Consider the following 27,393-nt stretch of genomic DNA (forward strand, 5'->3'; position numbering starts at 1 on the left):
AAAGCTGTGTACGACTTAATCAAAGAGACGACGAGGACAGGCTTTAAGTTCGCGGTGGTCGGGCGAATATCTTGTGTATATACAGGTTCTTCAAACATTTCCACTAGGTTTTAATTATGTTTTATGAATAATAATTTTGATTTTTTTTTCAAAATATACATAACCCGCTTGGTAAATAATTGAATACCGGATTCGAAAACAAAAATATATAAGTATTTTACGTTAAGGAAAATATATTTTATTTATGAATTCTAGGACACATCAAAGCTAACATACTTTACTCCAGACAGACAATAAATCGTTACCTACGAGCCAAATTTTAATTTGAGTTCGCACAAAATTGATACTCATCGTTATCACGGTTAGACATTAAAACAACAAAGGGTTATGGCGGCCATTTGTTGCCCGCAATTTTGTTAAATCCCAACCAACAACTTTTAATGGATTTCACCGCAGTACTGAGCTTGTAGCGCTGGGAAGGATATCGTCTTCAATTCAACATTTCGTAACAGATTATTGTTATAGTAACGACTTTAATGCTATAATCATTATACTTCAATCGACGATATAATTGTGTTATTAAATCCATAGATTGCCGTTGAATTTGTTTACATATTTTAAAGACCTTTGTATACATAAATTCAATAACAATATCTATAAATTTCCTTAAATCAGATATTTCACGCCAACATTTAGCACTACTTAAATAAAACATTAATTTTTTTAATGGATACTTAATAAGCGCTCGTCGTTCTCTGTTTGCCAAGTATGGTGCATTGCCAGAATTTTTGTGTAAGAAAAATGCATAGAATAAACAAGTGTCCTTCATTTAATGCGATTTGTAGAAATTAAAGCAAATCTATCAATAACAGTGCCTTTCCTCCCCTAAACATAGAAAAAATAAACCTTTCAAGATATTTTATTATCTGTTTCAAGTTTCAACCTAGTATTTGACTATTTACAAAATTAACAAAATATTAACAATCGCCTTTTAAAAACCTCCAAAATACATGATTTCTAAAAATTACTGACGATATATCGTAGTTCGTAGTACGAACTACGATATATCGTCAGTAATTTGTAGTATGGGTACGAACTTCGTACCCATACTACAACATACCTTCCATTCCCACTCCTATACATAACTTAGATGATTTTACGTTCCTTCATACCAGTTCTATCCATTTACACTGGCACATAGCTGTTTAGTTATAAAAAATAATAGTGACAATACGAGATAAACCGTGTTATAAACCCGAGTTCCGCATGCCGGGATTGTCCATTGAACCCATTCCGCGATCCCACGCGTTTCAGAACATCGCAATACAGGAGATGACACAATTATATTTTAGTACTAGTTACGATTTCTATTTAGAAATGACTACAACTTGCGAAACGAATCGTGTTTTACTACACGTGTTGTGATTTAAAGCAAGAGCCCAGTATGTAGATTTCCTTAAAGCATTACTAGTGGTCCCGGCAAACGTTATTCTGCTTTATACTATTATCACATAGGGAATATATTATATGGCAAAAAGATGTTATCCGATTTTCAGATTAACCCGATATACATACAAAATTTCATAAGAATAGATCAAGCCGTTTCGGAGGAGCTTAACTACAGAAAATCTAAAATTCCATATATTAAGTGTATGAAAATATGAAATTCGATCTTATGTATGTACGCCCGTTACAACGCTATAAATAAGACACTTTTCTATATTAATTTCCGGTCTATTTCAAGATCAGGGAGGGTAAATAATAAATTATTATATCTCCTATAAGCTTTTTTTCATGTAATATAATATCAGATACATACAAGGTTACCCAGAACATGTTTTATTTATAGTATAATAGCTTTGCCATGTTTGAAATACCTTTAGTTTTCTTACACAAAAATAACATGTTTTTTTTTTGTGAAAATCATTAAATGGTTATACATTTCTATATGTACTATTAATAAGAAAATTATACCTACTCTTGGTAACAACTAGAAAGGAATTGAGCAATCATCTCAAATACGTGGGTGAATCTATACACCCACGAGTAGGGCCTAGTTTCCAAGGTGCACATTTATTAGACCCTTCGAAATTATTAGATAAGAAACTGGGCTAACCATACCTTCTATACTACCTATATTACACGATAAATTAACATACCTAATTCGTTTCAATTGAACCACACCATCTATACTAATATTATAAAGAGGAAAGTTTTGTATGTATGCATATATTATGTATCATTTTTTTTACAGGTTTTCACGCATTAACTACTGGACCGATTTTGATGAAATTTGGCACAGATAATCTTTAGACCCTGAGAAAGAACATAGGCTACCTTTTATTGCGAAATATGTACCACGGGCGAAGCCGGGGCGGACCGCTAGTATTAAATATAGGTAAGAAAGTAACAAGGTGGAAGTTTTTGAAGACCACTTCATTTTCTATAGATATGATGGATAAAATTAAAAAAATATTTCTAGTGCTCAGTGTGCAATAATAAAGATGATAAAAATTGAAAAAGAAATTGAGGTATTTTTCTGTTTCTGTTTTCGTTCGATTATCACTACGAGTAAATGAAACGTGAAACCACAAACCATTGCATCTAATGTATTTTCGATACAGCAATATGTTACATATTAATTTTAAATAAATTTTAACGTTGTTCATTAATTTCAATACGGTCGTAGATGTTGTTAAATATAATGAATATAAAAAATAAACTAGATTCGACTGTTGCTCTATTCATTATTATAATTAATGCCAACCTCATCAACACCACTAATCACGACTCGACAAAAAAATTTTTGTTCTTTGTCCTAAAGTTTATACTATTATTTTCCAGTTAGTTATGCACAAAAACGAAAAGAAAATACCTTTTTTCGGTATAAAGTTTGCTTTTGTGATAGTTATAATAATAATACTTTAAAAAGACCGCGCGGTGAGAGTGGGGTATTAACGTTTACACTGTGCCGATAGATAGATAGATAGATGGCACCCGAGTGATAAACAACCATCAGGTGTTATTTACAAGCCTAGAATAACTTAAAATGTGACGACATTTTAAGTTATTCTAGGCTTGTAAATAACGTGCAAATACGATGCTGATGCATTTTGTTTTATATGTGGTCAATTTATTAAAGTTCGAGACGTGAAATATGAACTAAAGACATCTCACGTTCTCTGTGAAGCCTATGAAGCATATTTTGACTGTCCTGTACGAATCAAGATAAGCCATGGGCTCCACATGTTGCTTGTAGATATAGTAAAAGGTGTTTGGAAGGTAAGGCAAATTACAAATTACAACTTTTAAGGCCATGGGCTGCAGGATGTCATTAAAAGTACATAATATGCTGCATGCTCATTTGGATAAATTTAAAAACAATATGGGAGTCTATTCCGAAGAGCAAGGAGAATGTTTCCATCAGGACATCATGAATTTTGAACAACGCTATCAAGGCCAATACAATGAAAACATGCGACTATATTTGGGGTTTATTGAGAGAAAGTAGCTATGAACATAAAAGAAAAAGTAAAAGTGTGCACTTTTAAGGTATTTTCCACTTTTCTGTAAGTTAATTTGATAGTAAAACTTAATAAAAATAATAAACATTTTTATTTCAATAGTTTTATTTTCAATCAAAAATTAAAATCCGAGATTTTTAAAAATTTCGTTCAATCAGTCTTCTAAGCACAAAAGCAAAGTTTTTCATGCCATATATTTTTTTTCCGTCTAATTACGACCTAAACTACCGAAATTTAATGCTTTGCAACGAAGTCAAATTTCATGGTGACCCGTTGTAATTCATCAAAGCAATAAACTATTACGATAACGATGACAGCTGTCATTCAAGTATCAGTGAGCTCCGGTAATTAATTAAATTAAAAATAGTTCTAGTTAAATAATACGAGTGAAAAGTGCTTCAAAATATATCTATACGTATAAAATACCAGTGTAAATGTTATCTCGATAATTAGTCAAACAGTTCCTGTGATATATAAAAATTTTAAATCGTGCCTTGATACAAAGATTATTCAAAATACCAGTGAAGTTTCTATCGGCAAAATATACATAAACTATTGTGAATAAACATAGAATCAAAGCAATTAATCATTGCAGTGATAATAAGTGGCAAAAAAGTATTATTTTTGTTTTGTCAATATAAAAACCGTTAACAGTGTTCAAGTGTATCAACAGCTGTCAGAACAAAAGAAGATGACTCACTTATGTCATGAATCAACATCGTAAAGTATAAACTATACTAACAATTCGAGAGTAACTAATAAGCACTGTTAGCTCTGTACAGTAAGTGAACAACTGAAATATTCGCAACCGTAAGGTCTGGAGATCGAATCCTACCAGTTCCTCAAGACATCATTATAATTTTTAATTTTAAAAATTTTATATTTGCAATTTTTCTGATAAGAAAAAATAATCATGGAATCACAATATGTTACATTTCGCAAACGCAATATTAATCGGAGTTTGAATGATATTTGTTTAGAGTCTAATTCACCTACCTACAACGATGATTCAAAAAGTTTACCGGATCTTTCTACAATGAACTTTGAATTAGATGAATTAAAGGAAAAAATTACTAGTTTACAGACCTTATTAGACAGCGCAAATAGCGAAATAGACCAACTTATTTTAGAAAATAACAGCCTAAAGAAAAAAATAAACGAGCTAGAAAGAAAAATTTCCGTATTTAATAAGTTATACACAGATCAAAAAACTAAAAAGAGGACCACTACTTTTTCATCGCTAAATATCTTAAAAGTTAAACGAAGAATCGATTTTGATAAAGAAAACCCTTTAGAATTAACCTTAAACAATCAGTCAAAAAATTTAACAGCTTTGCAAAAACCAGATACGAGCACTAACAATAGAATAATGGAAAATAAATCTAAAGAACGTCTTTTTATTTTCGGCGGCCAACAATGTGTAGGCATGGCTGTTCGACTTCACCGTTCCACATTTAACTTAACAGCAAAATATGAAATTTCATCGATGACTAAACCTTTTGCCCACACGGAAAACATAACAGCACCATGTTACAATATAAAAACAAGACCGACGGATAAATTTATTTTAAGTTTAGGAGAACACGACGAGAACCCTTTCCACTTTATGGCCGAAACTGCGGCTATACTCCGATATTTAAAGGACACTAGTGTAATTATACTTAATGTTGTTAAAAACAGATATTTAAATGAAAATCTTATTAACAATTATTTAAGACAAATATGTTTAAAATACCCGAACTGCAAATTCTTGAACTTTAATGACAATTATTGTAACTCTCATAGTAATTACCTTAATAGAATTTGTTATAAAATTAATACAGAACTAGAATTCCAACATTACAGTAACGAATTTTTGGTTTGTAAAGACTGGTTAAAAAAATTAAAATCAACTAATAAAATTCAATTCAATAGTACAGTTACCAACTTAAAAAATAAATATTTTAAAGATACATCTACCCAAGCTGACAATTCGTTACCATATGTTAATAATACTAGCGATAAAGCTACGCAAACCATTGACGCAGAAAATTATGTTAAAGAGACTGGGTTTTTTCGAGCAAAAAGTATATGATGGTAAATATCTTTTGCACCAAAACATTGCAGGCATACTGAATAAAATAGAGTGGCTTGAGTTATGCTTGGCAGAAATTGAAGAAAACATTAGTATACTGTGTCTTACCGAAACTTTTATCAAAAAAGGGGAGGAATGCAATCTCATTCTAGGAAATTTTTATCTTGCTTCATCTTTCTGTAGATCACAAGAAAGGCGTGGAGGTTGTTGTATTTTAGTAGACAAGTCCCTTGATTGCAAGACTATTGACTACTGTGTCGAATATACAGTAGAAAAAATATTTGAATGTTGTGCTGTTGAGATACGAAGCATGAATTGCTTTGTGGTTTGTATATATAGAACACCTAACTCAAACATATCAAAATTTTTCGAAAAATTTGAACTTTTCCTCCATAAATTAACCGCAAACAAAAATAAAAATATCATATTGGCTGGAGACTTTAATATTGACATAATGAAAGAAAATCAGTCTTCAAAATGGTTTAAAAACTTACTTAAAAATTTCAACATTAATATAATTATTAATCAACCCACTCGTAAACTGGCATGTCTAGATATAATAGCAACAAATATACCGCGAGTAGAAGGTAAGGTACTGAAAGTATTTCTCTCAGATCATGAAACATGTCAACTAGTTAATCTTCCAAAGCAAGCTAGCCCTAAACCATCGTATTGGTTCGTAACACGAAGAGATTATTGCCAGGAGAATATAAGGAAATTTGACATGCATTTAAATTCTATTTATTGGACCGATGTTTTAAATGAAGTAAATGCTAACGTAGCTTTCAAAATATTTCATGAGTTTTTCTGCCTACTGTATAATTTATGTTTCCCTTTGTACAGAAAAAAGATATCGAATACTCTCAGTCACATGAAATGGATATCAAAAGGCATTAGAATAGCATGTGCAAGGAAAAGACAACTAAGATTTATTCATTATAAATCAAAGTCTTTTCAAAAAAAGTCAGAATTTCAAAAATACAATAAGATACTCCGATCTTGTATAGACTGCTCAAAAAGAATAATAAATAATAGATTAATATTAAATTCCAAAAACAAAACAAAAGCTACATGGGACTTGATAAAGAACAGAGGGACGCATAATATGTCTGATAGCAACTGTATTGACCTAATCTCACACAATGACGTTGATATAACAGATCCATTAGAAATTGCTATGACATTTAATAATTTCTTTACTAATTTGACATATAATAATTCAAGTAAAATAACTAATTCCATTCATCAATCAAGTAATTACAAATATAAAATAAACTCAATAAATAGCAGCATATTTCTCTCACCATGCACAGAGCAAGAGATTATTAAAATCATAAATTCTCTTAGGAATACAAAGGCTGTAGGTTATGACTCAATAGATACAAGCATACTTAAAGAATGTAAACACAGCATTTCTTATGTATTGGCTAATTTAATTAATAAATCATTCTCGCAAGGCGTCTTCCCTGAAAACCTGAAAGTATCTATTGTTAAGCCATTCTACAAAAAAGGCAGCAAAACGGATATAAAAAATTACCGCCCGATTACACTTATATCCATTTTTTCAAAAATTCTGGAAAAAGCTATGAGTGCCAGACTCATAAATTTTTTAAACAAATATAGTATAATTAAAAAAGAACAAACGGGGTTTCAAGCAAATAAATCTACTGCATTGGCTACGTTCTATTTAATTGAGGAAGTAACGAGATGCATTAATAATAAAATTCCTGTTGCATCAATCTTCTTTGACATGTCAAAAGCTTTTGACTTTGTGGACCACAAACTACTTATATATAAATGTGAGAAGTATGGCATTAGAGGTCCTGCTCTTGAATGGATTCATGATTATTTGTTTCAGAGACAACAGAGTGTTGAAATAAATAAAATAAATACCAAGCTAGAGTTCACTACATACAAGTCCCCCTATTTACCTAATAGTTTCGGTGTGCCACAGGGCAGCATATTGGGGCCTTTATTATTTTTAATTTACATAAATGACCTACCTGACATTATGGACCAAAAGTGTATATTGTTTGCAGATGACATTTCAATAATTTATTCTGACGATCACAAAGAGATAAATTATAACATGACAATTAATAAAAATTTAGAATTAGTATTGACATGGTTTAATGATAATAATCTATCGGCTAATATGACTAAAACAAAATTTATTCAATTTTCAAATTATAAAGCTCGACATACACCTCTTAATGTAACGGACAAATTCCATACTATCGAACAAACACATTACATAAAGTTCCTAGGGTTAAATGTAGATCAAAATTGCAACTGGAAAGCACATTGTGACATGATTACTGGAAAAATAAATAAGTTCGTCTACGCATTAAGAAGACTACGAAAAACAGTGTCCTTTAATGCTGCGCTTACCGCATATTACGGATACGTTACATCTGTGATACGGTATGGAATTATATTCTGGGGCAACTCGACGGACGTGACAAATGTATTCTTGGCACAGAAGAGGTGCATAAGGGCTATGTGCAATATTGGTCCCTTAGAATCTTGTCGACCATTATTCAAAAAGCACCATCTTTTAACACTCACGGGATTATACGTTTTGGAAATTTGTATATTTGTCAAAAAACATAGTGAACTTTTTAAAAGCATGAAAGACCACTCTATACTGGGACTAAGAGATCCCACACGTTTAATGATGCCTAACTGCCGTTCAGCACTCTACCAAAAGAATGCAAGTGTAATGTGTGTAAAGATTTTTAACCATATACCAAAACATATAAGGGAACTACCAAAAAATTTAATGCACAAAAAATTAAAAGCGTGGCTTATTAATCACTGTTTATATTCCTTAAACGAATTTTTTAGATTATAATGACCGAAACAATAAAAATGTTAACCTAGCTTGACAAAATTGACGTAAGAAATCAATTATAATGTAATAGAATGTAATAATCAAATTGTCATATTGCTATATTATAATTTATAATGTAAAATGATCTAATGTAAATAATATACTGCTTAAATAATAACTCACGTGAATTAGTTTAAATTATAAAATTTAAATATTTGTATGCCAATTGTTGGCGAATTGTGCGGACGTGAAATTTATTATAACTTTGCTTTGTAACCACAATTCATACAAATAAATCATTTCATTTCATTTCATTAAAATATATGTTGAATAAATGAAACATAACATTAAATCCAGTTCATCACTGATTCTTGTAACGATATGAATAATAGAATGATCCATTATTCATAACAATTATTAGTAAAATATTAATTAATCAACATTATATTGTGAATCATTCCATTTCTTTAAAATGCTTGACATCAACTGTTCAATTCTACAAACAATCACCAACCGAGTAGGAAAATGTTCAATTCTTGTTAAATTAGTGTCACGTGTTGAAAATACACGTCATTATTTAATTAAAAGAGCCTTTGAGGAATACTACGACAACTATCAAGCTTTATAATTAATCCCACAATAAAGGCAGCTTTTATTCCTTCAACAAAGACGAAAAACAAGTTATACAACCAGCTTTGTCCAGGAAGAACAAATTCCCGCGAACGAACCTCTAATTTCGCTTACATTACTGCCTCGCAGAGTATTTTGCTATAGCATTTGCTCGCAAACCAGTAATCAATAGCAGAGCTATCGAGTAACACGTAAGTCGGCCAGAGTTATAGTCCCAGTGGCTTAGAGCGGGTCGAATGTGCGAAAGTCGTTCGTCGACCTTGCGCCGCTGCGCCCGCGCCGACTGCATGAAATTCCATCTATCTATACAGGCACCAACTATTGCATCTACATACAAATCTGGTTTTTCCTATCACTTAGCATGTAAAATTTATGATCAATAATATAGTAAAGCTCGATTATGTACTTTGATTTTATAGTCTTCATAAAGTACCTTTCATATTATCCATTTAAATAATTACATAATTTATCCACCTCCGCATACAAAACATTTTCCATTTACATTTAAAACAAAACAATGACTCCGTTAAAACATCTGCAGTATGTCTTTAGTAAGTATGTTCTGAAACATGAAACATTTCAAGGATGTAACGATCATTAACTTTCGTGTTACTATGAAACAGAACAAATAAAACTATTCATTTATTAGCAGCGTACTTATTTTGAAATCGATGACCGCAACCATTACCTACAGTCTAGATAGCAATGTTATTGTAAAAGGCTAAAGTGCAGTCTGGAGCATTTGTGCAATCAAGAAAGTTACACCAATGAACGGAGTCGTAAACTCAATAGACCGTCATCTCTATGAGTTTTGATTACAGTTTAAACTGAAAGCGTCTGCACTGAAGGTTATCTAAATTTGTTCGAACAAGGCCTTTACTTTTCAAATATATGTTGTTCTTTTTAATAAGTATCCATCGAATATATTATTGTCGTTGAGACGTTTAGCCCTACTGTAGCAATCGTAACTTGGTAGATACTTGAATGGATGCCAAGATTCTAACCTCCATCACCACGGCATATCGAAATTCAGCAACTCTTAATATTATTGTTAGAGCTGCGGCTGAATTTATTTACAAATATAATTTATAGATAGATTGATATTTTCTGGAATGTTTCTAGGAGATGGTATGCATTTGGATCATTACTATGGAAATAAATTGGCCATTTTCATTACGACGTTCCTATAAAACTCCTACAAAGTGATGGCTATCCTCTTAAATGGGAAACAAGCAAACCATTTCAATGTCTAGACTTATACTTAGAGAAGTAACTACAATAGCGTATGTGTGATGACTCAGACAGTGAGAGAAGCTCCTTATGAGGTATAATTCTAACTAGTGTGGGTTCAACTCATTATAGCATACGATTTAGAGGTCAGGAGCATCATTTAAATGAATCCTAATTACACTGTTAAGTAAACGGTTTGAGACGGTGGTATTTTTTTCTCAAATTACGTCGTTATTCGTTGGTTAATGAAGTTTACGCCCTACGGCATAATGTTAAGTTACAGTTTTTTGTTTAAAATCACGTTTCAGTAAAATCAATGTGACTTGATCTGAATTGAACATCTGTGTCTACATTTAACGAAGTAAGAACGATTTAGGTATTGAATTATGAATAGTGAAATCTGAATTTAGTAATGTCATTTATTATACAAAAATCCCAAAATTAAATCTCATAATATTCTTTATCACATTTTTGTTTGATATGTAATCTTTCCGATTTAATCTATGTACCTATTGAGCAATATTTACCCGTACTCTTCAATTGTTTCTTTTATCAAGTAATTATTAAATGACCTTAAGATGGTATTTGTTTTAATGTTTGGAAATTTGCATATAGGTATTCAACTTAGAATAAATATTAAAGATAATATATTTGAGCTCTACGTTTCTTTTGCAAACCAAAATTCGAAAAAAATCTAACCTACCATACGTGAAATTAATAAAAATTGGATAAATACCAACACTTTTAACTCGCAGTACAAATTCACCTCTTTCTTTTTGCTTAGTAACAGGTGCCCGCAAGTAACCCAGCCCCTCGTTAGATCTATTGAAAGCTTGTAACGTTCCCGGGTTACCATTCATTGATAATTATGGTAACTTAAAAAGACGAGAACATAAAGAGAACAGCAGGCTTACTCTCGAGTTTAATTCCAATGTCGATACATCGGAATTTTAACATTTCGTACTCTTGAGATCGACGCTAGCGCCACATTGGTTTCAAATTGCGTATTTCTTACGAGAACTAAGTGGGATTGGGATCGGGCTATGCCGTGCGCTAAATGCTACTCTTGAGTTTATTTGACAGCGGTCTATTGAGTTGATATTGCGTTCGGATTGCTTGTCTATTGTGATTTTTCCAATAGCAAAAGTGTAACTTTTTAGGAATTGTTTTACTATTTTAATTGATTTTAATAAGTTATTGGTGTATAATATGGCACGGTTAGCAGTTATTTATAGTATTTTGAGTAATTCCCATAGAAAACAATTAAAACAACGACGAGATGAGCGTCGTATGATGCGATATACGGATAAAGCGTTTACCATGAATGATGAAGAATTTAGAGCGAATTATAGAGTAAGTAAGGTTTTATTTGGGGAAATTTATGAAGAAATCAAACCTTTTATGCCAACTGATAAAAGAAGAAGCGATATAGCACCAAAATATAAGGTACGTAACTATATTGTCTTTAAATTCTTTAATAATTGACTTTTTTGATGTTGATAATATTATATAGTGATATACATAAGAAAAGCTTTAGACTTGTATAATTTTTGCAGGTTTTAGTAGCATTGTCTTTTTATGCGACTGGGAGTTACCAAAAATTAGTTGGAGGCACGTATGGTACTCTCATGTCACAACAATCTGTTAGTCGCAGTATAAGGGATGTGACGGCAGCTCTTAACAATGCAGTTATCCAAAAAAAATGGATTAAGTTTCCTCAAAATCGTCCGGAAAGAGATGCTATAAAACGAAGGTAATGCAAAAGACAAATACCTAATTTTTATCTACCTTTTATCTTGGATTATAAAACTGTTTTTTTTTTTGTGTTTTCTATAAAGCATTGTTTCATTAAGTTGCACTTATTTTCTAGATTTTATGAAAAATTTAACATTCCCTGTATTATTGGATGTATTGATGGCACTCATGTAGCCATGATAAGACCTAAAGATAATGAAGAAAGGTTTTTTAATCGCAAACATTTTCATTCAAGAAATGTTATGATTGTAAGTAATAATTCACTTAATAATCAATTTGTTATAAGTCCATGTTTTTAATTTAATATGTATTTTTAGATTAGTGATGCAGATTTAAGAATCTTGTCAGTAGATGCTTCATTTGGAGGAGCATCGCATGATAGTTTCGTGTGGAATCAGCACCCCGTTAAACAACATTTAATTACTTTAAATAATAATGGAGAAAATGTGTATTTACTAGGCAAGTAAATTATTTAAATAAGTTTATAGTAGGATTTTTGTATTTTTGAATCTATTTTGATAAATAGTTTTACATTTCAGGTGATTCTGGATATGCACAGAGGGAGTACATGATGACACCTATATTAGATGCTCCTGATGGCTCCCCAGAACATCACTACACTAAGTTGCACTGCTCTGCAAGGAATACCGTGGAACGTACCATTGGTATATTAAAAAATAGGTGGCGTTGCTTACACAAACATAGAGTGCTGCATTACCATCCAGATACAGTAGCTAAAATTATCAACGCATGTTGTGTGTTACATAACATATGTATTAATAGAGTAGGTGTTGATCTTGTAGAGAATACAGCAGAGTGTGGTAATGAATGCCCTGATGTCTCTTCTCAAGAATCAACTAGCAGCACAGCTGCAGCTGCTGAACTAAGACGAGGAATCGAAAAACGAAATATTTTAGTTCAGCAGTTGTGGGCAAGTAGGAGGTAGGTTAAAAGCAAGGGAAGTTTTATATTATTTGTTATAAATTTTCTAGTTATGTTTAGTTATTTGGTATAAAATTGTATTTTTTCAGCTTTGGTAGTTATAAGTTACCTACTCAACTTATTTTTAAATGATTAATCTATTAAGTTGTTAATCTAAGTTTGGACATGTGATGATGAATGAGATGAATAAACTTTTTTTATTTAATCATAGTATTTATTTCTATACTTTCTACTAATATAACACAAATTAACAATTAAAATAGAATGATACATTACCTAACAAATAAAAAAAGAATAATAAAAAAAAATATTTCAACACATAAGTACATAATAATATAATCTTGAAAAGTTATTGACTGGGCATTTTTCTTGCAACTTCTGAAATTGCATTAGCAATAGATAACAAAGCATTTTCAATATTGCTAACGCTCTCTGACAACTTGGTTAATGCTTGCGCTGTAATTAATTCGGCTTCAACCCGCCGCGCTTCGATATCCGTCATCTGCTGCATGTCAATATCCACCGTTCTCTGTATCGAGGACCGGCGTCGGCGGGGTCGCTGTGGAAGGGTACTTTGAAGTGGCGTCGCAGGCGCAGGTACTGAAATATAATCATAAAAAATGTAAAATCAGCACTTGAAACATCATGTTACAAATTGTTTATGTTTAGAAAAAAGTCAATAAAATAAAATAGTGAAGTGTTACATGTTCGAGCTGTAACAAAAAATCCCAATTGTGGTTGAGTGACTATGGGTTTATGGAGCATATTTAAAATAATTTAAAATTCCTAAACTACAAATATTTACTCGTGGGTAATTCTTGTACTGCCTCATTGTGTGACGTTATAATTGTGGAACTATCCATTTCCGCACTTTCTGCAGGTATTAAAATGTTTTCCACTACTGGTGCAGACTGAAACAATGAAAAGAATATTATAAAATTTATTAAATATTGAGAATTCTAAATGTAATGTAATGTAAATTTCTATTACAAAATTGTACGTTTATTTAAATATATTACCGATTGAGGAAATGGGTCGACTGTCAATATTGTATCACGCGTCGCAAATTCTTGTCCCCCCATTACTGCCACTAATCTATTGTCTAGGGCAGACAACACTGCTAGGTTGTCTGTCCCTCCCCCAGTACGTGTCATTGAAGCCGAGAGATCTGCACAATGTTTTTTTAGAGCACATTTCTTCTCAGCCCAATACTGAAAACAAATGAATTTTTATCTTATTGTTAATGATTTAAATGCAGTTTATATAAATTGTTAAAAATATCTGAGGCTCGACTTTGAGACTTGCTTTCATGTTTGAATTTTCATGAAATTATTCAATTTAATATTTAAAGTAACAAGTATTACCTTAGCCCAGCCTTGTCCATTTTTAATTGCTCCTCCAAGACAATTCAATGTATTCGCTAACGTTTCCCATTTTCTCTTTGTTTCCAATTTACCGTGCGCTGTCCGAAGCACTCCTCTAGCTATGCCCGGGTTTTCTTCGAGAAACTCCACCAAACCTTCTAACTGAGCATAACTTGGCCGATTGGACATATTTACTGAAATTGAAAAACTTTTATAATTATTCGCAACAAAATAAAAATATTGTATTTTATTCATATTTAATAAATTAATTTAACTACACTAGTATAATAAAGGTTTGTGTGTAACACACATTTATTTACAAACGTAAATAATAACAAATATAATTGTGCATAATTATCTACAAAATACGTAAAATCAAAAATTTCTTCATCGTTTTTATAAGTCAATATCATCTTTATAAAGTAACCTAGGATAGTAATTATATACAGCGACAAAACAAAAATAGTTGGTTCTCATTATTTAGTTAAGTAAAACCATAATAAAACATTACTTACTTATAATATAGCTAGTATATTTTTTTACTTACCCCTTATGTAAATCTCTCGTATTAGTTGAGTAACTAATTAAATATGAATTCAAAATTATAAATATCTAACTCTCGCAACTAAAATAAGGTTCACTCTTCTCAACCACTTGAATATGTTTAGAATATTTGAAATTGGAGCGCGTCTGCGTTGGGTTGCAGAAAAGGCAACGATCCTCCCGCATACAGCCAACGTCAAACGTGATTTTATGATTTTGACCATTTTCTATCGCTCAAATAGATGGAATATGTTAAAAAGAATAAAATTAAATATTTATTTAACTCAGAAATATTTATTAGCCTTGTTTTTTAAAGGATAAAGCATTTAAAAGTCCTATTACCGATTAATCGTAAAGAGTTAGACGACACTATTGCGGCCCGTCTCATAGCTAACTTCACGCGTAACAAATAATCGCGGGGCAATCCCAATTTCAATCCAATGTTGTCAGATTGTTTTCAAGAGTACGAAATCACGTGACTGCAAAATTAACATTGGGATCGGATTGGTCTTAGATTGGAATTGAAATTAGGTTGAAGAGTAAGCCTGCAGCTTCATCCGCCGTAACTGCCTTCATTAGCAACTGAGCGCTTAGCAACACGTCAAAAGGCGAGAATTGATGAACGTCTCCAATTTGCAAGATAAATTTACCGCATTTGGGTCACACATTATCATATTAATTATAATGTGGACGTTATCGGGTATGTAAACAATGCGTTTGTAAACTATCCGCCGGTATTGATGTTATCAACGATAAATGTAAGGGTGTGCTAGATATAGATTGTTTATTATAACAGTTAGCTAGTGCGCAAATATAGTAATACTAATAATGATAAAGGAACATTGGAATAAAGGTTACTGTCATCAGTTATGTATTTTACTATTCTTTCAGTTAAATAAGTTAAATCTTCAAGTTCTTGAGAATCTAAAGAAGCTCGGAAAGGATTGTTAATGGTCGGGTTGGATTGGATTACTGCAAATTCATTAAATCACGAATGTTTTTCAGAATAAATGATTGTTTTCTTAAAATATATAATAGTAATGGCAACTAAATTTGTACCTTAATATGAAACGATGGAATTATTAGTATCGGCACGATTTTTTTATCTATCTTTACTACGCAATAGATACACAATTATTACATCATGTAGATATTGTTACAAACGCATCTACACCTAAAAACATTAGTGTCTCAAAGCATCACTAAAGCCAAACTTAGTTACGTATCCGAGTCAACATGTGTTCATATCTCCACAGATGTTCAAATGCCTAACGCAAATAGTAATTCTGTAACATTTGGAGGCTTTCAACGCTGCAAGGCAGGCAAAGCGTCAAATTGTGATACATTTATTCAAATTGCGACCCATTGAGGGCAAGCGAAGGAACAATAGGTAAAGTGGCTGGCGGACCATTGGCGTCGTCTATAACAAAGACAACTAAAAAAACATTACGACAAGAAGAACAGAATTAATGCCTTTGAAACGCGCTACGAATATTAATGACCAGACGATTATACATTTTACGTCAAACGTTTCCATTCGAATAATCGATGGTCGGTCACAAGGTGGTCACAAGCTTAATGATTACGACTTTTTATACGTATAATATAAAATATAAACATTGTAAATACGTGATAATAGTTGTGTAAATTGAAAAATATGTTCGCGTAAATCTGCTAAACGATACACTTAGTTATTGTGTAACTGATATTCATACCGAATGTATTTAATTAAATATGATTGTCGGTTATATTATGACCATAGAAATATTACTGTAACAATTTCAAATTTCTTTATCTATTAAGATCGCGTCCACATATCAGTCATAAATATCTAGAGTAAGTAGGAATTGATAACACTAGATAATACGCAAATTATTATTAATGAATTCAACTGTTTAAAACACTATCTGCAAAACATTCCTCACAAAATCCAATTAATACAAGATACAAGAACACGATTTTATTTCGTGTCCCATTAACTTGCTATGTCGCTTAACTCTGTTTAGATTGTGGTTTGAATTTTTAACACATTATAATATGAGGGTATTTTCGCGATTCCATTCCTAAATACAATTTCCTTTATATCATTTCATATTTATTCTTACTTGGCCATAAAAATCAATTACCTAGAAAACAACCAACCAGTACAAAAATCGACAAACACACTGTCCTACTAAAAGCCAGGCAAGAAGCAACGCACTCATGTATTTTAAAAAAGGTTTCACCCCTACAAGGAGCAAGTGCACCCCCGTACCATATCTTAAAGTAGCAGTATTTCCAGTGTGGAATAAAGACAGCGCTATGCAGCTCGTCTAGCGCCATCACGTTCCCGCACTGGATACAATACTGCTAAGACAACAAGGTACCCAGTACTCGTAGGATTCGTACTTTGTGGCGTCAGCACAAAAGCTGTGCGAGTGGATTGACGCGACCTCGAACCTGCGACCGTCCGCACAATGCCACCTATTGTGATGTTAATGCCGACTCGGATATGCACAGCGGTGCATACGTTGATAGCTATTAACAGAACAATGCTTTTTTATTCGATGCGATTACCTACGTTTTGTATATTGTTGTATCAGTGTCCTGCAGTGGTATTTTTAAGGTTATGTTGTGACAATTGTTGTATAGTATACTTGCAGGTCAATAAATTCATAGTACAACAAATGTCTAATAATACCAGTAAAAAGGGCCACACAAAAATTGTGGCTATCAAAACCATTTCTATGTTTTGTATTGTGACTTCTTGTTGAACCTACATTTCAAAATACAACACCAAAATGTTGTTTCGTTATTTTCACAATTATTTTAACTTGACGCACCAAACCAACGGGTTACGTATTCAACGTAAAGAATTTGTTTACATTTCATATTTAAATAATAAATAAACAGAAATTGTATCAAAACGAATATTTTTAATTAACCTTCAAATGAAGATGTTAAATAGGTACGCGGCACGTGTAAACTGTAATTGCAAGTGTAACTAACATAACGGTTTCCTAAAAGAAACTAGAATGGAAACAAATAAGCGGCTAATAAAAGCAAGAAAGCGCGACAAATAATTCACATTTCACATTCACATTAATTTTTTTAGAAACTAGCGCAGTTGTAATGAATTTATTCGAATTAAAATTTAATATAAGCAATATGCAACGATAGAAACAGATTATGTATTGTTTTCTTTATTTAATACCTACAAAAGCAACATAATTTCTTTGGATCATATTTGAATATGCACATTATGTATATGAAAGGAAAAGTGAAGCTTTGTAGAAATTGAGTTCAACAAAAATTAACACTCCATATTATTTCAATAACAAGGAAAAGCTGTCCATAAACTGTGCTGCGGCAATATTTTAAACCGTGGTCAAGCTTACATTAAATACGTATTCCTTATAATATATTCAGAGCCGCTTCATATTCAGAACATAAATTAGATAGGACGCTGGCGAAGCTATTCTATTATGCAAATTTCATATTCTGGGCAAACGGTTTTAAATGTTAAATTTGTTATTAATCGTCACAAAACGCTAGCTTATAAAATATTGACTGCATCAAGAGTGAATAATAGAAATTTTATTATATTTGATAATGTTTTACATTGCGTAAGTTGCTTTTCATGTTCAGTTCAAAACAATTGAAAAATCGTAGTTCCACAATTACCACTTAGATCCAAGTCTCTCATTTACTTATAAAGTTGTCCGTAATGATGACTTGGCCCATAAAACTCTATACATCGATTACCGTAAAACAGTATTATTTCAACGTATACGATCAAACTATGAAGTATTATCGTGACTTCATAGGTAGATCTATACATTAACAAAGCATAGATTGGTAACCACTATCCATGTTATTGGATGTTGATTGTTGAAGCGTAGCATGACTGTGCTCGTTCAAGCGTCTGGGTTTCTCTTTGGACTACCATTAGCATACTAGAATGTAAAATATCAACATAGTACCGTGTAGTAATATACTATGCAATGTTTAACGAACTTTATTTAACTTTCAGTAATATGCTCAAACAACTAGAGATAAACGAAACAAACTCAAGTTCCACGCTCACAATTCTAAATATTACAAAAAGTAAAAGACACAAAGTATAAACAGCAATTTGCTGAGGAATTACTTTACAGTTTATTTATAAATAATAATTACAAGATTTTACTTGAGATAAATTAAACTGGACATATAATTATCGTACATTAACAAAGATAGAAATACGGATGCAACTCGTATCTGAACAAGTTTTTGCCATCTTGAAAATTGCCTATAATTGCTTGAAACTACTTCCTCTACTTGATTGCTAATATATATGTGACTACTTGATGTTTCAAGGTAAAAACTTGGCATCCATTTAATTCCAATCATTAATTTAAGGGCTTAACCATTTAGGGTAGCAAATTATCTAACGACTCAATTTATTAAGGGATTGCAGTCTTGCCTTGGTGAAATTCAAAGAAAAACGATTCTACACTGACTGAAATAAATACTGTAATTAGTGATTTAACGATAATACTAATAAGGGATATGTGTAAATCGTATATGTTGAAAATAGGCTGTTTTTACACACACACACAGAAAACACAAATATATATATCTAGATTCTCAGATAGCCTAAATATTTTTAGTTTTGGTGAACAATACGTCTGGTCTAGAAAAACCGGGTTAGCGATTGCATTTATTATATTAATCATTCACATCCGGTCGGACAACGACCTCTGTGATCACCTGCGTCTGCGATTGTCGGCCATCTGTGAACAGTTAGGGATGCCCAAATATGTATTCTATCGATATGTATATCGTACGTTAAAGTGCTTTTATATGAACATTACTTGTAGTTTTCAGTATAGTTATGATAAAAAAGCTAGTGATGTGTGCGTTTTAATATGAACATTACTTGTAGTTTTCAACATAATTGTATTATAAAAAATCTGGTCAAAAAAAAACTTGTTAATTACCTAATTGTGTATACCGTGACGATGCATATTCGGAACTAGGTATGTAGAACTAGAAAAAACGATGTTTTATTATTCATTAAGCGCGATAAAAATGCGTTTTATTGAAGTGAAAACTTCTTTAGCGGCGTTGAGCACTTTTTCTGTAATGGGTATAAAATCTTAAACTCGCGTCAGGACACGTGACCTGATCGAAAAAGCGTAAGACGGATACCATTCCAAAATATCAAACATGCTCAACGTTAATACTCAAGTTTTCACTTCTGCCAGCACTCCCGGAGTGCAACCCGTCTTTTTTTTTAAGTATAGGTATTTATCTAGGTAGGTTACGACACAGAAATATGACAAACATAAATAAACATACGCGTCCTTCTAAGCACGAAAATCAATCAATTTAAAGCGTGATAATATTTCAAGACTTACACCTACATGAAATTTAATACCCTAATATCAAATATCGATTTTATTATGATGTATTGATTATCGATGCACATAAAACATCCTTACGATGTGACGATGATTACAAGTTGTGAGGCAGTGATGTGATCTCGAACGCACCTGCCTCATTTCGAGCATCCGATGTTTAAAGCATGTGGTTGACAAATCCGGCTCGAAGGACCTATTGTATGTAGATGTAGGATTTTTAATATTTGTTTAGTTAGGTACTCGTTTTATTATTATTGTGCGAGTGGATTTGTTTTAGATGAGAAAAATTCGTTACGTTAGTTATAAACAATTCTAGAAGGCAAATTCTGAACAATTTAATTGTTTTCGTAATAAAAAGTTAAAATATTTAATACCATTTTCAAAATACTCAATTACGAAATATACATTAAATTTATTCATTTATTTTACAGTTTTATCGTAACACTGTCCGCAATTACGTTTAATTTATATTTGACACAACTAATTTCCACTACCTTTTAAGACCAACCAGTCCTCGTGAATAAATTTATCAAAGCACAAATAATACTCTTCCATATACCCATCTACTCGTATATTATTGAATCCACACCTTGTCAAACGCGTTGTACGTGATGTAAATGACAAGAGTACTTAAAAAGGAATGAACGGAAGTACTTGATATAAAGACGCATCACAAAGACGAGGAAACATCGACACGTACCACTGTTCCTGGTTGAGTTATTTGTATTTTTATCGAGTTTTATATCAGCTATGGAATTGCTTACTCGAATTTTACGTGTATGCTTTATCAATAACTTCTACAAAATTATTTGTCACATGAATCAACAACCTTCCACAATAATCTGATATATTAGTTAATGCAGAATTTACAAATAAAGATGAAGTCGTGTATTATACTCTGTATGTACGTATTTTGCCTAAAATGTTCGGTTATCTGCGATACACGCGGCATTACTAGAAATCATCAAATCAAATGTGTTATAGTAACACAGGAGTAACACACGAAGACATTTCGTTCGACATTTTTATTACATAGCTTCTGTGAATGTCAAAGTTTTATTGCACTAAAAATTTAAAACACATAAAAGAAACATAAAACCTTAGTTGTGGCTGAAAAAGTAATAATATTCTAAGACCACTTTATCTGCATCTCAGAGATGAGAGACCCACATGTTTTTAAATATTGTACCCATCGTGAAATTGTCTCTATGGTCCAATTGTATTGAAAAATCAAAATAGCAAACTTAAGTTTAACCAAGAAAAGTTTTTTGATAATAATAATTGAGATATTCTGTAGTTATCATCAGCTTCAATAGCACGTAAATCTTCTAAATAGAGATATGGTACTATAAATCTGTAATAATATGAGCATAAAAATAAACAGTAGCCTAAGTTAAATGAAAACATAATGTCGTTTAACATTCCTCATTAAATCGTTAAATTTTAAACCCGTATTTAACTCGGTCCTAAAAAATACAATAAAAAGTGGCCTTTATGCAATACGTGTTTTGTTCTAGCTTACTGTAACGTAACATTTGTAAAAACAACCTTCCTTTTGAGCTCGTTCTATTTGTATTAAATTGCAAAGAACAGACGAAGCAATATTCAAAGGTAGCATAGTAATTACGGAGCATTAAATGCAATTTTCAAATCCACTGCGAAACAACAAAGCATTTCAAGATATTTACGAGGGATGCGGAATATGTGCAAGGATTTAAAAATACATTCAAGGGGTTTTATTGTGAAAGCTTGCGTAGGTACACTGTGTTGTTCTGATACGCGAATGCACGAGCCAATTATAACCATAGTGACGTTTATAACACTTTTATCGCCTACGTTAAATATGAACATACTGGATTAATTTTACACAATTCAAGATACTGTGGGCGTAACAGCCAAGTTATGTAAACAAACCTTCATAATTCATGCAAGTATACTCCGTAACAAGATGAAATGCGAGGCGAGCGTATGAAACACCGTAAGTGCACGGAAGGGCAGCGAAAACTTTAATCAAAATGTGTATGCAACAGTCTGAAGTTTAATAAGGAATGAAAGCAGGAAAATTGGGTTTAAACGAGACGTGAATTGGATTGAAAACGCTTGACGGTGTTTACGTATTAAGTCATAACAAACGAAACACTCGATCTTTGTTTTGAAAATATTTTTTCATTTTTTGTTTACCACGATTGATTTGAAGCCCATTTTCAATGATAAAATGTACATTTCGTTTTCAAATAAATAACAAAAGGGATTTTATTTAGGAGTTTATACTTTTCAAGAAAAAGCAAATGTTAATCCTGTAAAGATTGCCAATGACGTCATAGAATCCTTGCATTGACGTCATTTCGTCCCTACAATAAAGTAACTTATTAAGGAATACCATTGTGTTAAGATATACATAATAGACTGAGAATAGAGCAAGTGATCAACAATACCTTCCGAGATCGTGGGCAGGACGTTGACGAAGTTAACAATCCCGACGCCCGTTAGCTGACTCATTCACAAAAATCAATTCAGCGATTCGAAGAAACACCCGCGGACGATATATCCGCGTTTTATTAACACAAAACTTCAACACTCCACAATAATATCACGTAGCCCACATAGATAAACCCGTTGTTTTAAACACTTCAGATTTCTGTCATCGCACATGCGCTAAAACTGTAGATTGGATAAAACCGTTAGGATTTACGTGGTGTGGTCACCGTGCACTTTTCTCATGAGTGAGAGAAATGTGAACTATCACATGAGCGCGACCTAGATATTTTTTTTTAATATAGCTGCGCGCGCGCCGCCCTCTCTCGACGAAGCGCAGAGGCAGACTGGGCGCGAAGTATGCAGGCGGCCAAGCATTGCGCTCGCCGTTCACCAATCTTTATCTACGAAGACAGCGCACTTGCTCGGTTACTTAGCAATGCAGTTACTTGACTGGTTACTGGGGTTATAACTTGCGCACAGGCTATAACGATTTATGATTCTATTGAATAACTAAATCCAGATAGCGACAAAACGTACGCCAGTCACCATTTGGAAAACCCAGACGACATAATAGATGAGCAATCGTACTGTGACAAAACAATTATTGTCTTAGATGTTAGAAAGGACGTACCACTATTATCTACGTCTTTTACATTTCAACAAAATGAATCAAAAACACAACAAAATGAATGAAGTTGTCTCAAAAGTAGGTTATAGAAGTCAACATATAATTAACAATACACCTAGGATATTGTAGCTGCTATTATGTACTTCTATTCAAAATAAACGATATCAATATTCTACACGTATTTCACTATTGTACCGCGAGATAACATAAACAAATGTATGACGGGCCGCTGTTATCAGAAATGTTTGGGCTAAGCTTCCAGTTCAAATTAATTGATACAAATTCATAACAATGTACGAGTGTTTTGTTTTACGCAAGTCACTTTCGTTGTTTTATTAACTCTCGTATCACAGGAATCAATACGTAGACCGATAAAACGCATGAAGCATTAGGTTGTTTGATAATACTAGTACTACGTTTTGTTGGTATTGTCTGTAGACTGTAATATCCGATCTGCATCAATATCCGAGTGTGTTCTAGTTTATTAAACTTTAAGAACTTTTTCTCTAGAGAAAAAACATGAGAATCATACCTACAAGAAAATGAGCAATCGTTTTTTTTATTTCAGGAGATATTTCAAACAACTACGTAGTCTGTTTTGTAATAAATAATTAAATAGTTGCACTGATGTTGTTATGTAATGCGTTTATTATTTTTTCTTAATAAGTATGTTAATTTTCAATTTCAATTTAACTGTTAATTTTACTACCTTAAATTGGTATTGTATCATCACGTAACCACTTTATACCGTGACATTACTAATCTTTGTGAAATAAACATAATCCTCTACATATGTTTACATTTTACCAAAAAAAGAATTGTATCAAATATTTGGCGGTAGTTACCAACATATATTAATAATTCCGGCATAGTGGAGCATAAAACACATACGATATTGGAACGGCTGTGAAACAAAATAAAACACCGAGCTTTTAGAAGCGAATTCTGTCAGAGAATATAAATATATGTATGAAAAGTTTGTTTCAGCATTTGCGTCATATTATTTTGGTCGCAAATCTTTTATATGTAGGGAATATAAAAGACAGTTTTTCAAACGAATTTAAGAGAAATTCATTACCTTTTTGAATAAAGCCTAAAGCTGTTCATGAAAAAATAATTTGAAAGGAATATTAATACATCTTCGCCAGACAGCGTAATCTTACTATAAATAAAATCTCTATCTAATTTCTTTTTATAATATCATTCTGGCCACAATTTTATCAAAATTAAAAGACCAAAGGTCAAGGCTGGCAATAAGACATACAATGAGAATTGAGAACCTGCAGATTAATAAACAGTTGTAAGTTTTTAGTTTTTACCTATCTATTATACAGAACATATTCCGTAGATAGATATACCTAATGTTAACAAATTACATACTACTACCTACCACTATTAACTATTCTGTAATACTAATTTAGTATGAAATTTAAAAGGGTACTGTTTTTTAATCATTTATCCTTAATATTGCAAATTATACAAATGATACATGATATTTTGAAGTCATGAACAAGGAAATAAATATGTTTAATATGGCAAGGTTTCACATACTTATAGCCCCACGTTGATATATTACATAGGTATATCAAATATCAAAGACAACCGCAAACTTCTTTTAAAATCGCTATAGACGTTGTTTTTTTACAAAATTTAACACACGCAATAATAGAGCAATTTATTAATTAAATAACTAGTCAGTTATTAAAGCGTTAGGTAAGTTTCGTCATAAACTGTTTATTACACAATAGTATCTACAGACGGTAAAATTCCATAATTTTGTAAAGCTTACTATTATCATAGCTATAGTTTCTGACTCCCAAACCAAATACCGATAGTCTTCGATCATACGAAATTCGCGATCACAGCAATAAATCATAACTTATGACCATATAAGACGTCACAACTCTTGAATCCAATTACAGATACTAAAAAAGTTCACCTCTTGGGCGCCAATAAAACCTCACGAATTTCATATTCAAGTACGAAATGAATCGCCTTATTCTATGAATCAATGATATCTAAATTAGGTTGCTCTGCAACCAACACAAAACGCGTGTTGAATATTTTTTTTTATCTACGTCTGACCACTGTTATTCGTGAGGTCATATACTTAGGTACCTTTTATTTTTTTACTTTCCTATCTCTTCCTGCACTTAGAAATGTTTTGTATTAAACTCTGATTCTCGGAACAAAGACAGTGAAAGCAACGTACCTAACCTATCTCCTTTTAAATATCCTTGGGCATACTATTGTGGTTGAATTATACCGTTGTTATTATTTCAACTTATCACACCAGAGGTTAAAGGACGTTCATTACATGGCCACGTGATCGTTAAATAAATGAGGAAACGGGGGGCTATCGTAAATATTGAGTCATGGTCGATAGTAGTTTATAATTAGTTAATATGCAAGTTGCATTGTTATCCAAAATTGTGACGAATAATTTTAAAGATTTATAAAATATTAATGACCTCTAACTGGCACATTCTAATATTATTTCTATATGTATATTTACAGTTTGGATAGCGCTGAGTAGACTAAATAAATAATGCGTCAATAATTTTAATACTAAAATAATTGATACTGAGAATAGATTCGACTTTCGTACTAACATCTACCTACGCATATTTTTCTCTAGAAACTTTTAGTATTTAAATTTATCCCGTATATGTACTTTTCTCAACCTACCACATACGACAGTATAGAAAATAGTTTTAGTTTTAATTTCGCAACAACACTCACAAACATACAATAGCAAAACACATCCAGCAAAACTACAAAAAAAGCAATTTACGAAACGGCTCCGAACGACGAACGCTCATACATAATCACTAACACCTAAGATACATCGCAATAATACCTCCCACATCCATTGTATAATACCGTCTTTACATCAAAACAAACACAACACTAGCCCACATCTTCGAATGTGTGTCACCGATGTCTGTGCATCACGACCGCTCATTTATCGATTGTACACTATTCATACAATTCATGTTATCATTAAATTTTCATGAGGCGACTTCTAGGAGCACGACATGCTTGTGTTCCAATCAATAAATACCTCGTATTGATAACGTGTATTATGCCCTGTTATTGTATCGCCAATATATGCGGAATATCACGCAAGGTTTTCCTTGATGCAAATTTTCGATAATTTTAACAAAACATTTGCAAAGTCATAGTTAGTCGCTTTAAAGACGGTTTGAAATTAGCATTCAGTATTTTAAGTTTTTAAACAGCTAACATTCAGCATGACGTCGTTGCAGGCGTAATAAATAGAATTTCTTTAAATTAAAAGACAAATAACTTGATATGGAAAATAGTTTATCGAATCGTGCAAAAGCTTTTGTTGCACAAATTACCTCCTACTTGAAAAATCTCGTGAAATACAGGATAAACCAATTGAGTCTGATGCTATATTATGTAACATTGGAACCGAACCTTTTAATCGTCTTACATACACACAAAATAACACAATACAAAGCTATCAAAACCACGTAAAACAATAATGAAGCATCTACAATACAAGCTGATACACGTCTCATACTATATCTTAATTAACGTCGACTATATAACATCTTACAAACGATACAAATCCGATTTCCTTTCCTTTGTTCAGCGCAAGGAAGATATCTTCCAATTTCACAGGCGTCTCGTAATTGTTTAATTAAATTGTTGCATAAATCGTTACATGCGCTTTTCTGTACTTACAAGTTTTAACTTTTATTACTTTTTAATTTTTATTATATCTTTAGTTGGCGTGTTAAAGTCTATTTATTACAACTGAAATGCTGTAACTAATTCTTTATATACGAAATTAAAAATTTGTCTTGACGGTTTACTTATGTGGAGTGTTACTTACTAGATATTTTATTGAGCAGAAGGCACACATAGTTCATTATTAAATAGAAATATAAATATACTTAATTCATAGAAACTATACATTTACCGTCTCATGGGCATTCCAATCATTCGTCGATAAATTGCATCGTGATTAAAACGTAT

At 32.1% G+C, this 27,393-nt stretch overlaps 3 protein-coding genes across 5 annotated transcripts in view; 1 reads left to right on the plus strand and 2 right to left on the minus strand.

The window, feature by feature from the left end:
• The window catches only part of Eip63E (cyclin dependent kinase Eip63E), an 81,134-nt gene that overhangs the window by 48,487 nt on the left and 5,254 nt on the right, over positions 1-27,393 (minus strand). Inside the window, exon 1 of one of the 2 annotated variants that reach the window (XM_089701348.1) lies at positions 22,715-23,129. The exons of the other annotated variant lie outside the window; for it this stretch is intronic. Coding sequence (XP_089557474.1) covers positions 22,715-22,778 — 64 coding nt within the window. The 5' untranslated portion in view covers positions 22,779-23,129. Of the gene's footprint in view, positions 1-22,714; positions 23,130-27,393 lie in introns of those variants that run through there. 2 annotated transcript variants of the gene reach the window in all.
• LOC149483854 (uncharacterized) lies at positions 3,825-6,525 on the plus strand. Its single transcript, XM_089701308.1, has one exon. It carries the CDS (start codon positions 4,438-4,440, stop codon positions 5,596-5,598), a length of 1,161 nt encoding a protein of 386 aa, XP_089557434.1. The 5' UTR covers positions 3,825-4,437; the 3' UTR covers positions 5,599-6,525.
• LOC149483855 (uncharacterized) lies at positions 13,275-15,369 on the minus strand. Of its 2 annotated transcripts, XM_089702025.1 has the most exons (5): positions 14,900-15,369; positions 14,353-14,546; positions 14,008-14,199; positions 13,794-13,899; positions 13,275-13,588 (listed from the first exon to the last, which is right to left on the minus strand). In XM_089702025.1, the coding sequence occupies exons 2-5, from the start codon at positions 14,539-14,541 to the stop codon at positions 13,338-13,340; spliced, it is 738 nt and encodes a 245-aa protein (XP_089558151.1). In that variant the 5' UTR covers positions 14,542-14,546; positions 14,900-15,369; the 3' UTR covers positions 13,275-13,337. The 2 variants fall into 2 exon arrangements, with proteins under 2 accessions (XP_089558151.1, XP_089558150.1); XM_089702024.1 differs by having other exon boundaries at positions 14,353-15,369.

The sequence above is a fragment of the Colias philodice genome, chromosome 12 (assembly GCF_061535455.1).
Source record: "Colias philodice isolate Cphi_HAF_F1 chromosome 12, ilColPhil1 Martin Lab GWU primary, whole genome shotgun sequence".
NCBI lineage: Eukaryota > Metazoa > Arthropoda > Insecta > Lepidoptera > Pieridae > Colias > Colias philodice.

Excerpts from the sequence above, each read along its gene's own strand:
- LOC149483854 (XM_089701308.1), top strand. The coding sequence starts at position 4,438 with ATGGAATCACAATATGTTACATTTCGCAAACGCAATATTAATCGGAGT.
- LOC149483855 (XM_089702024.1), bottom strand. The coding sequence starts at position 14,607 with ATGAATAAAATACAATATTTTTATTTTGTTGCGAATAATTATAAAAGT. Across the intron at positions 13,900-14,007 it reads TCGACCCATTTCCTCAATCG|TCTGCACCAGTAGTGGAAAA; the intron begins GTAATATATTTA and ends TCATTGTTTCAG. Across the intron at positions 13,589-13,793 it reads AGTACAAGAATTACCCACGA|TACCTGCGCCTGCGACGCCA; the intron begins GTAAATATTTGT and ends ATTATATTTCAG.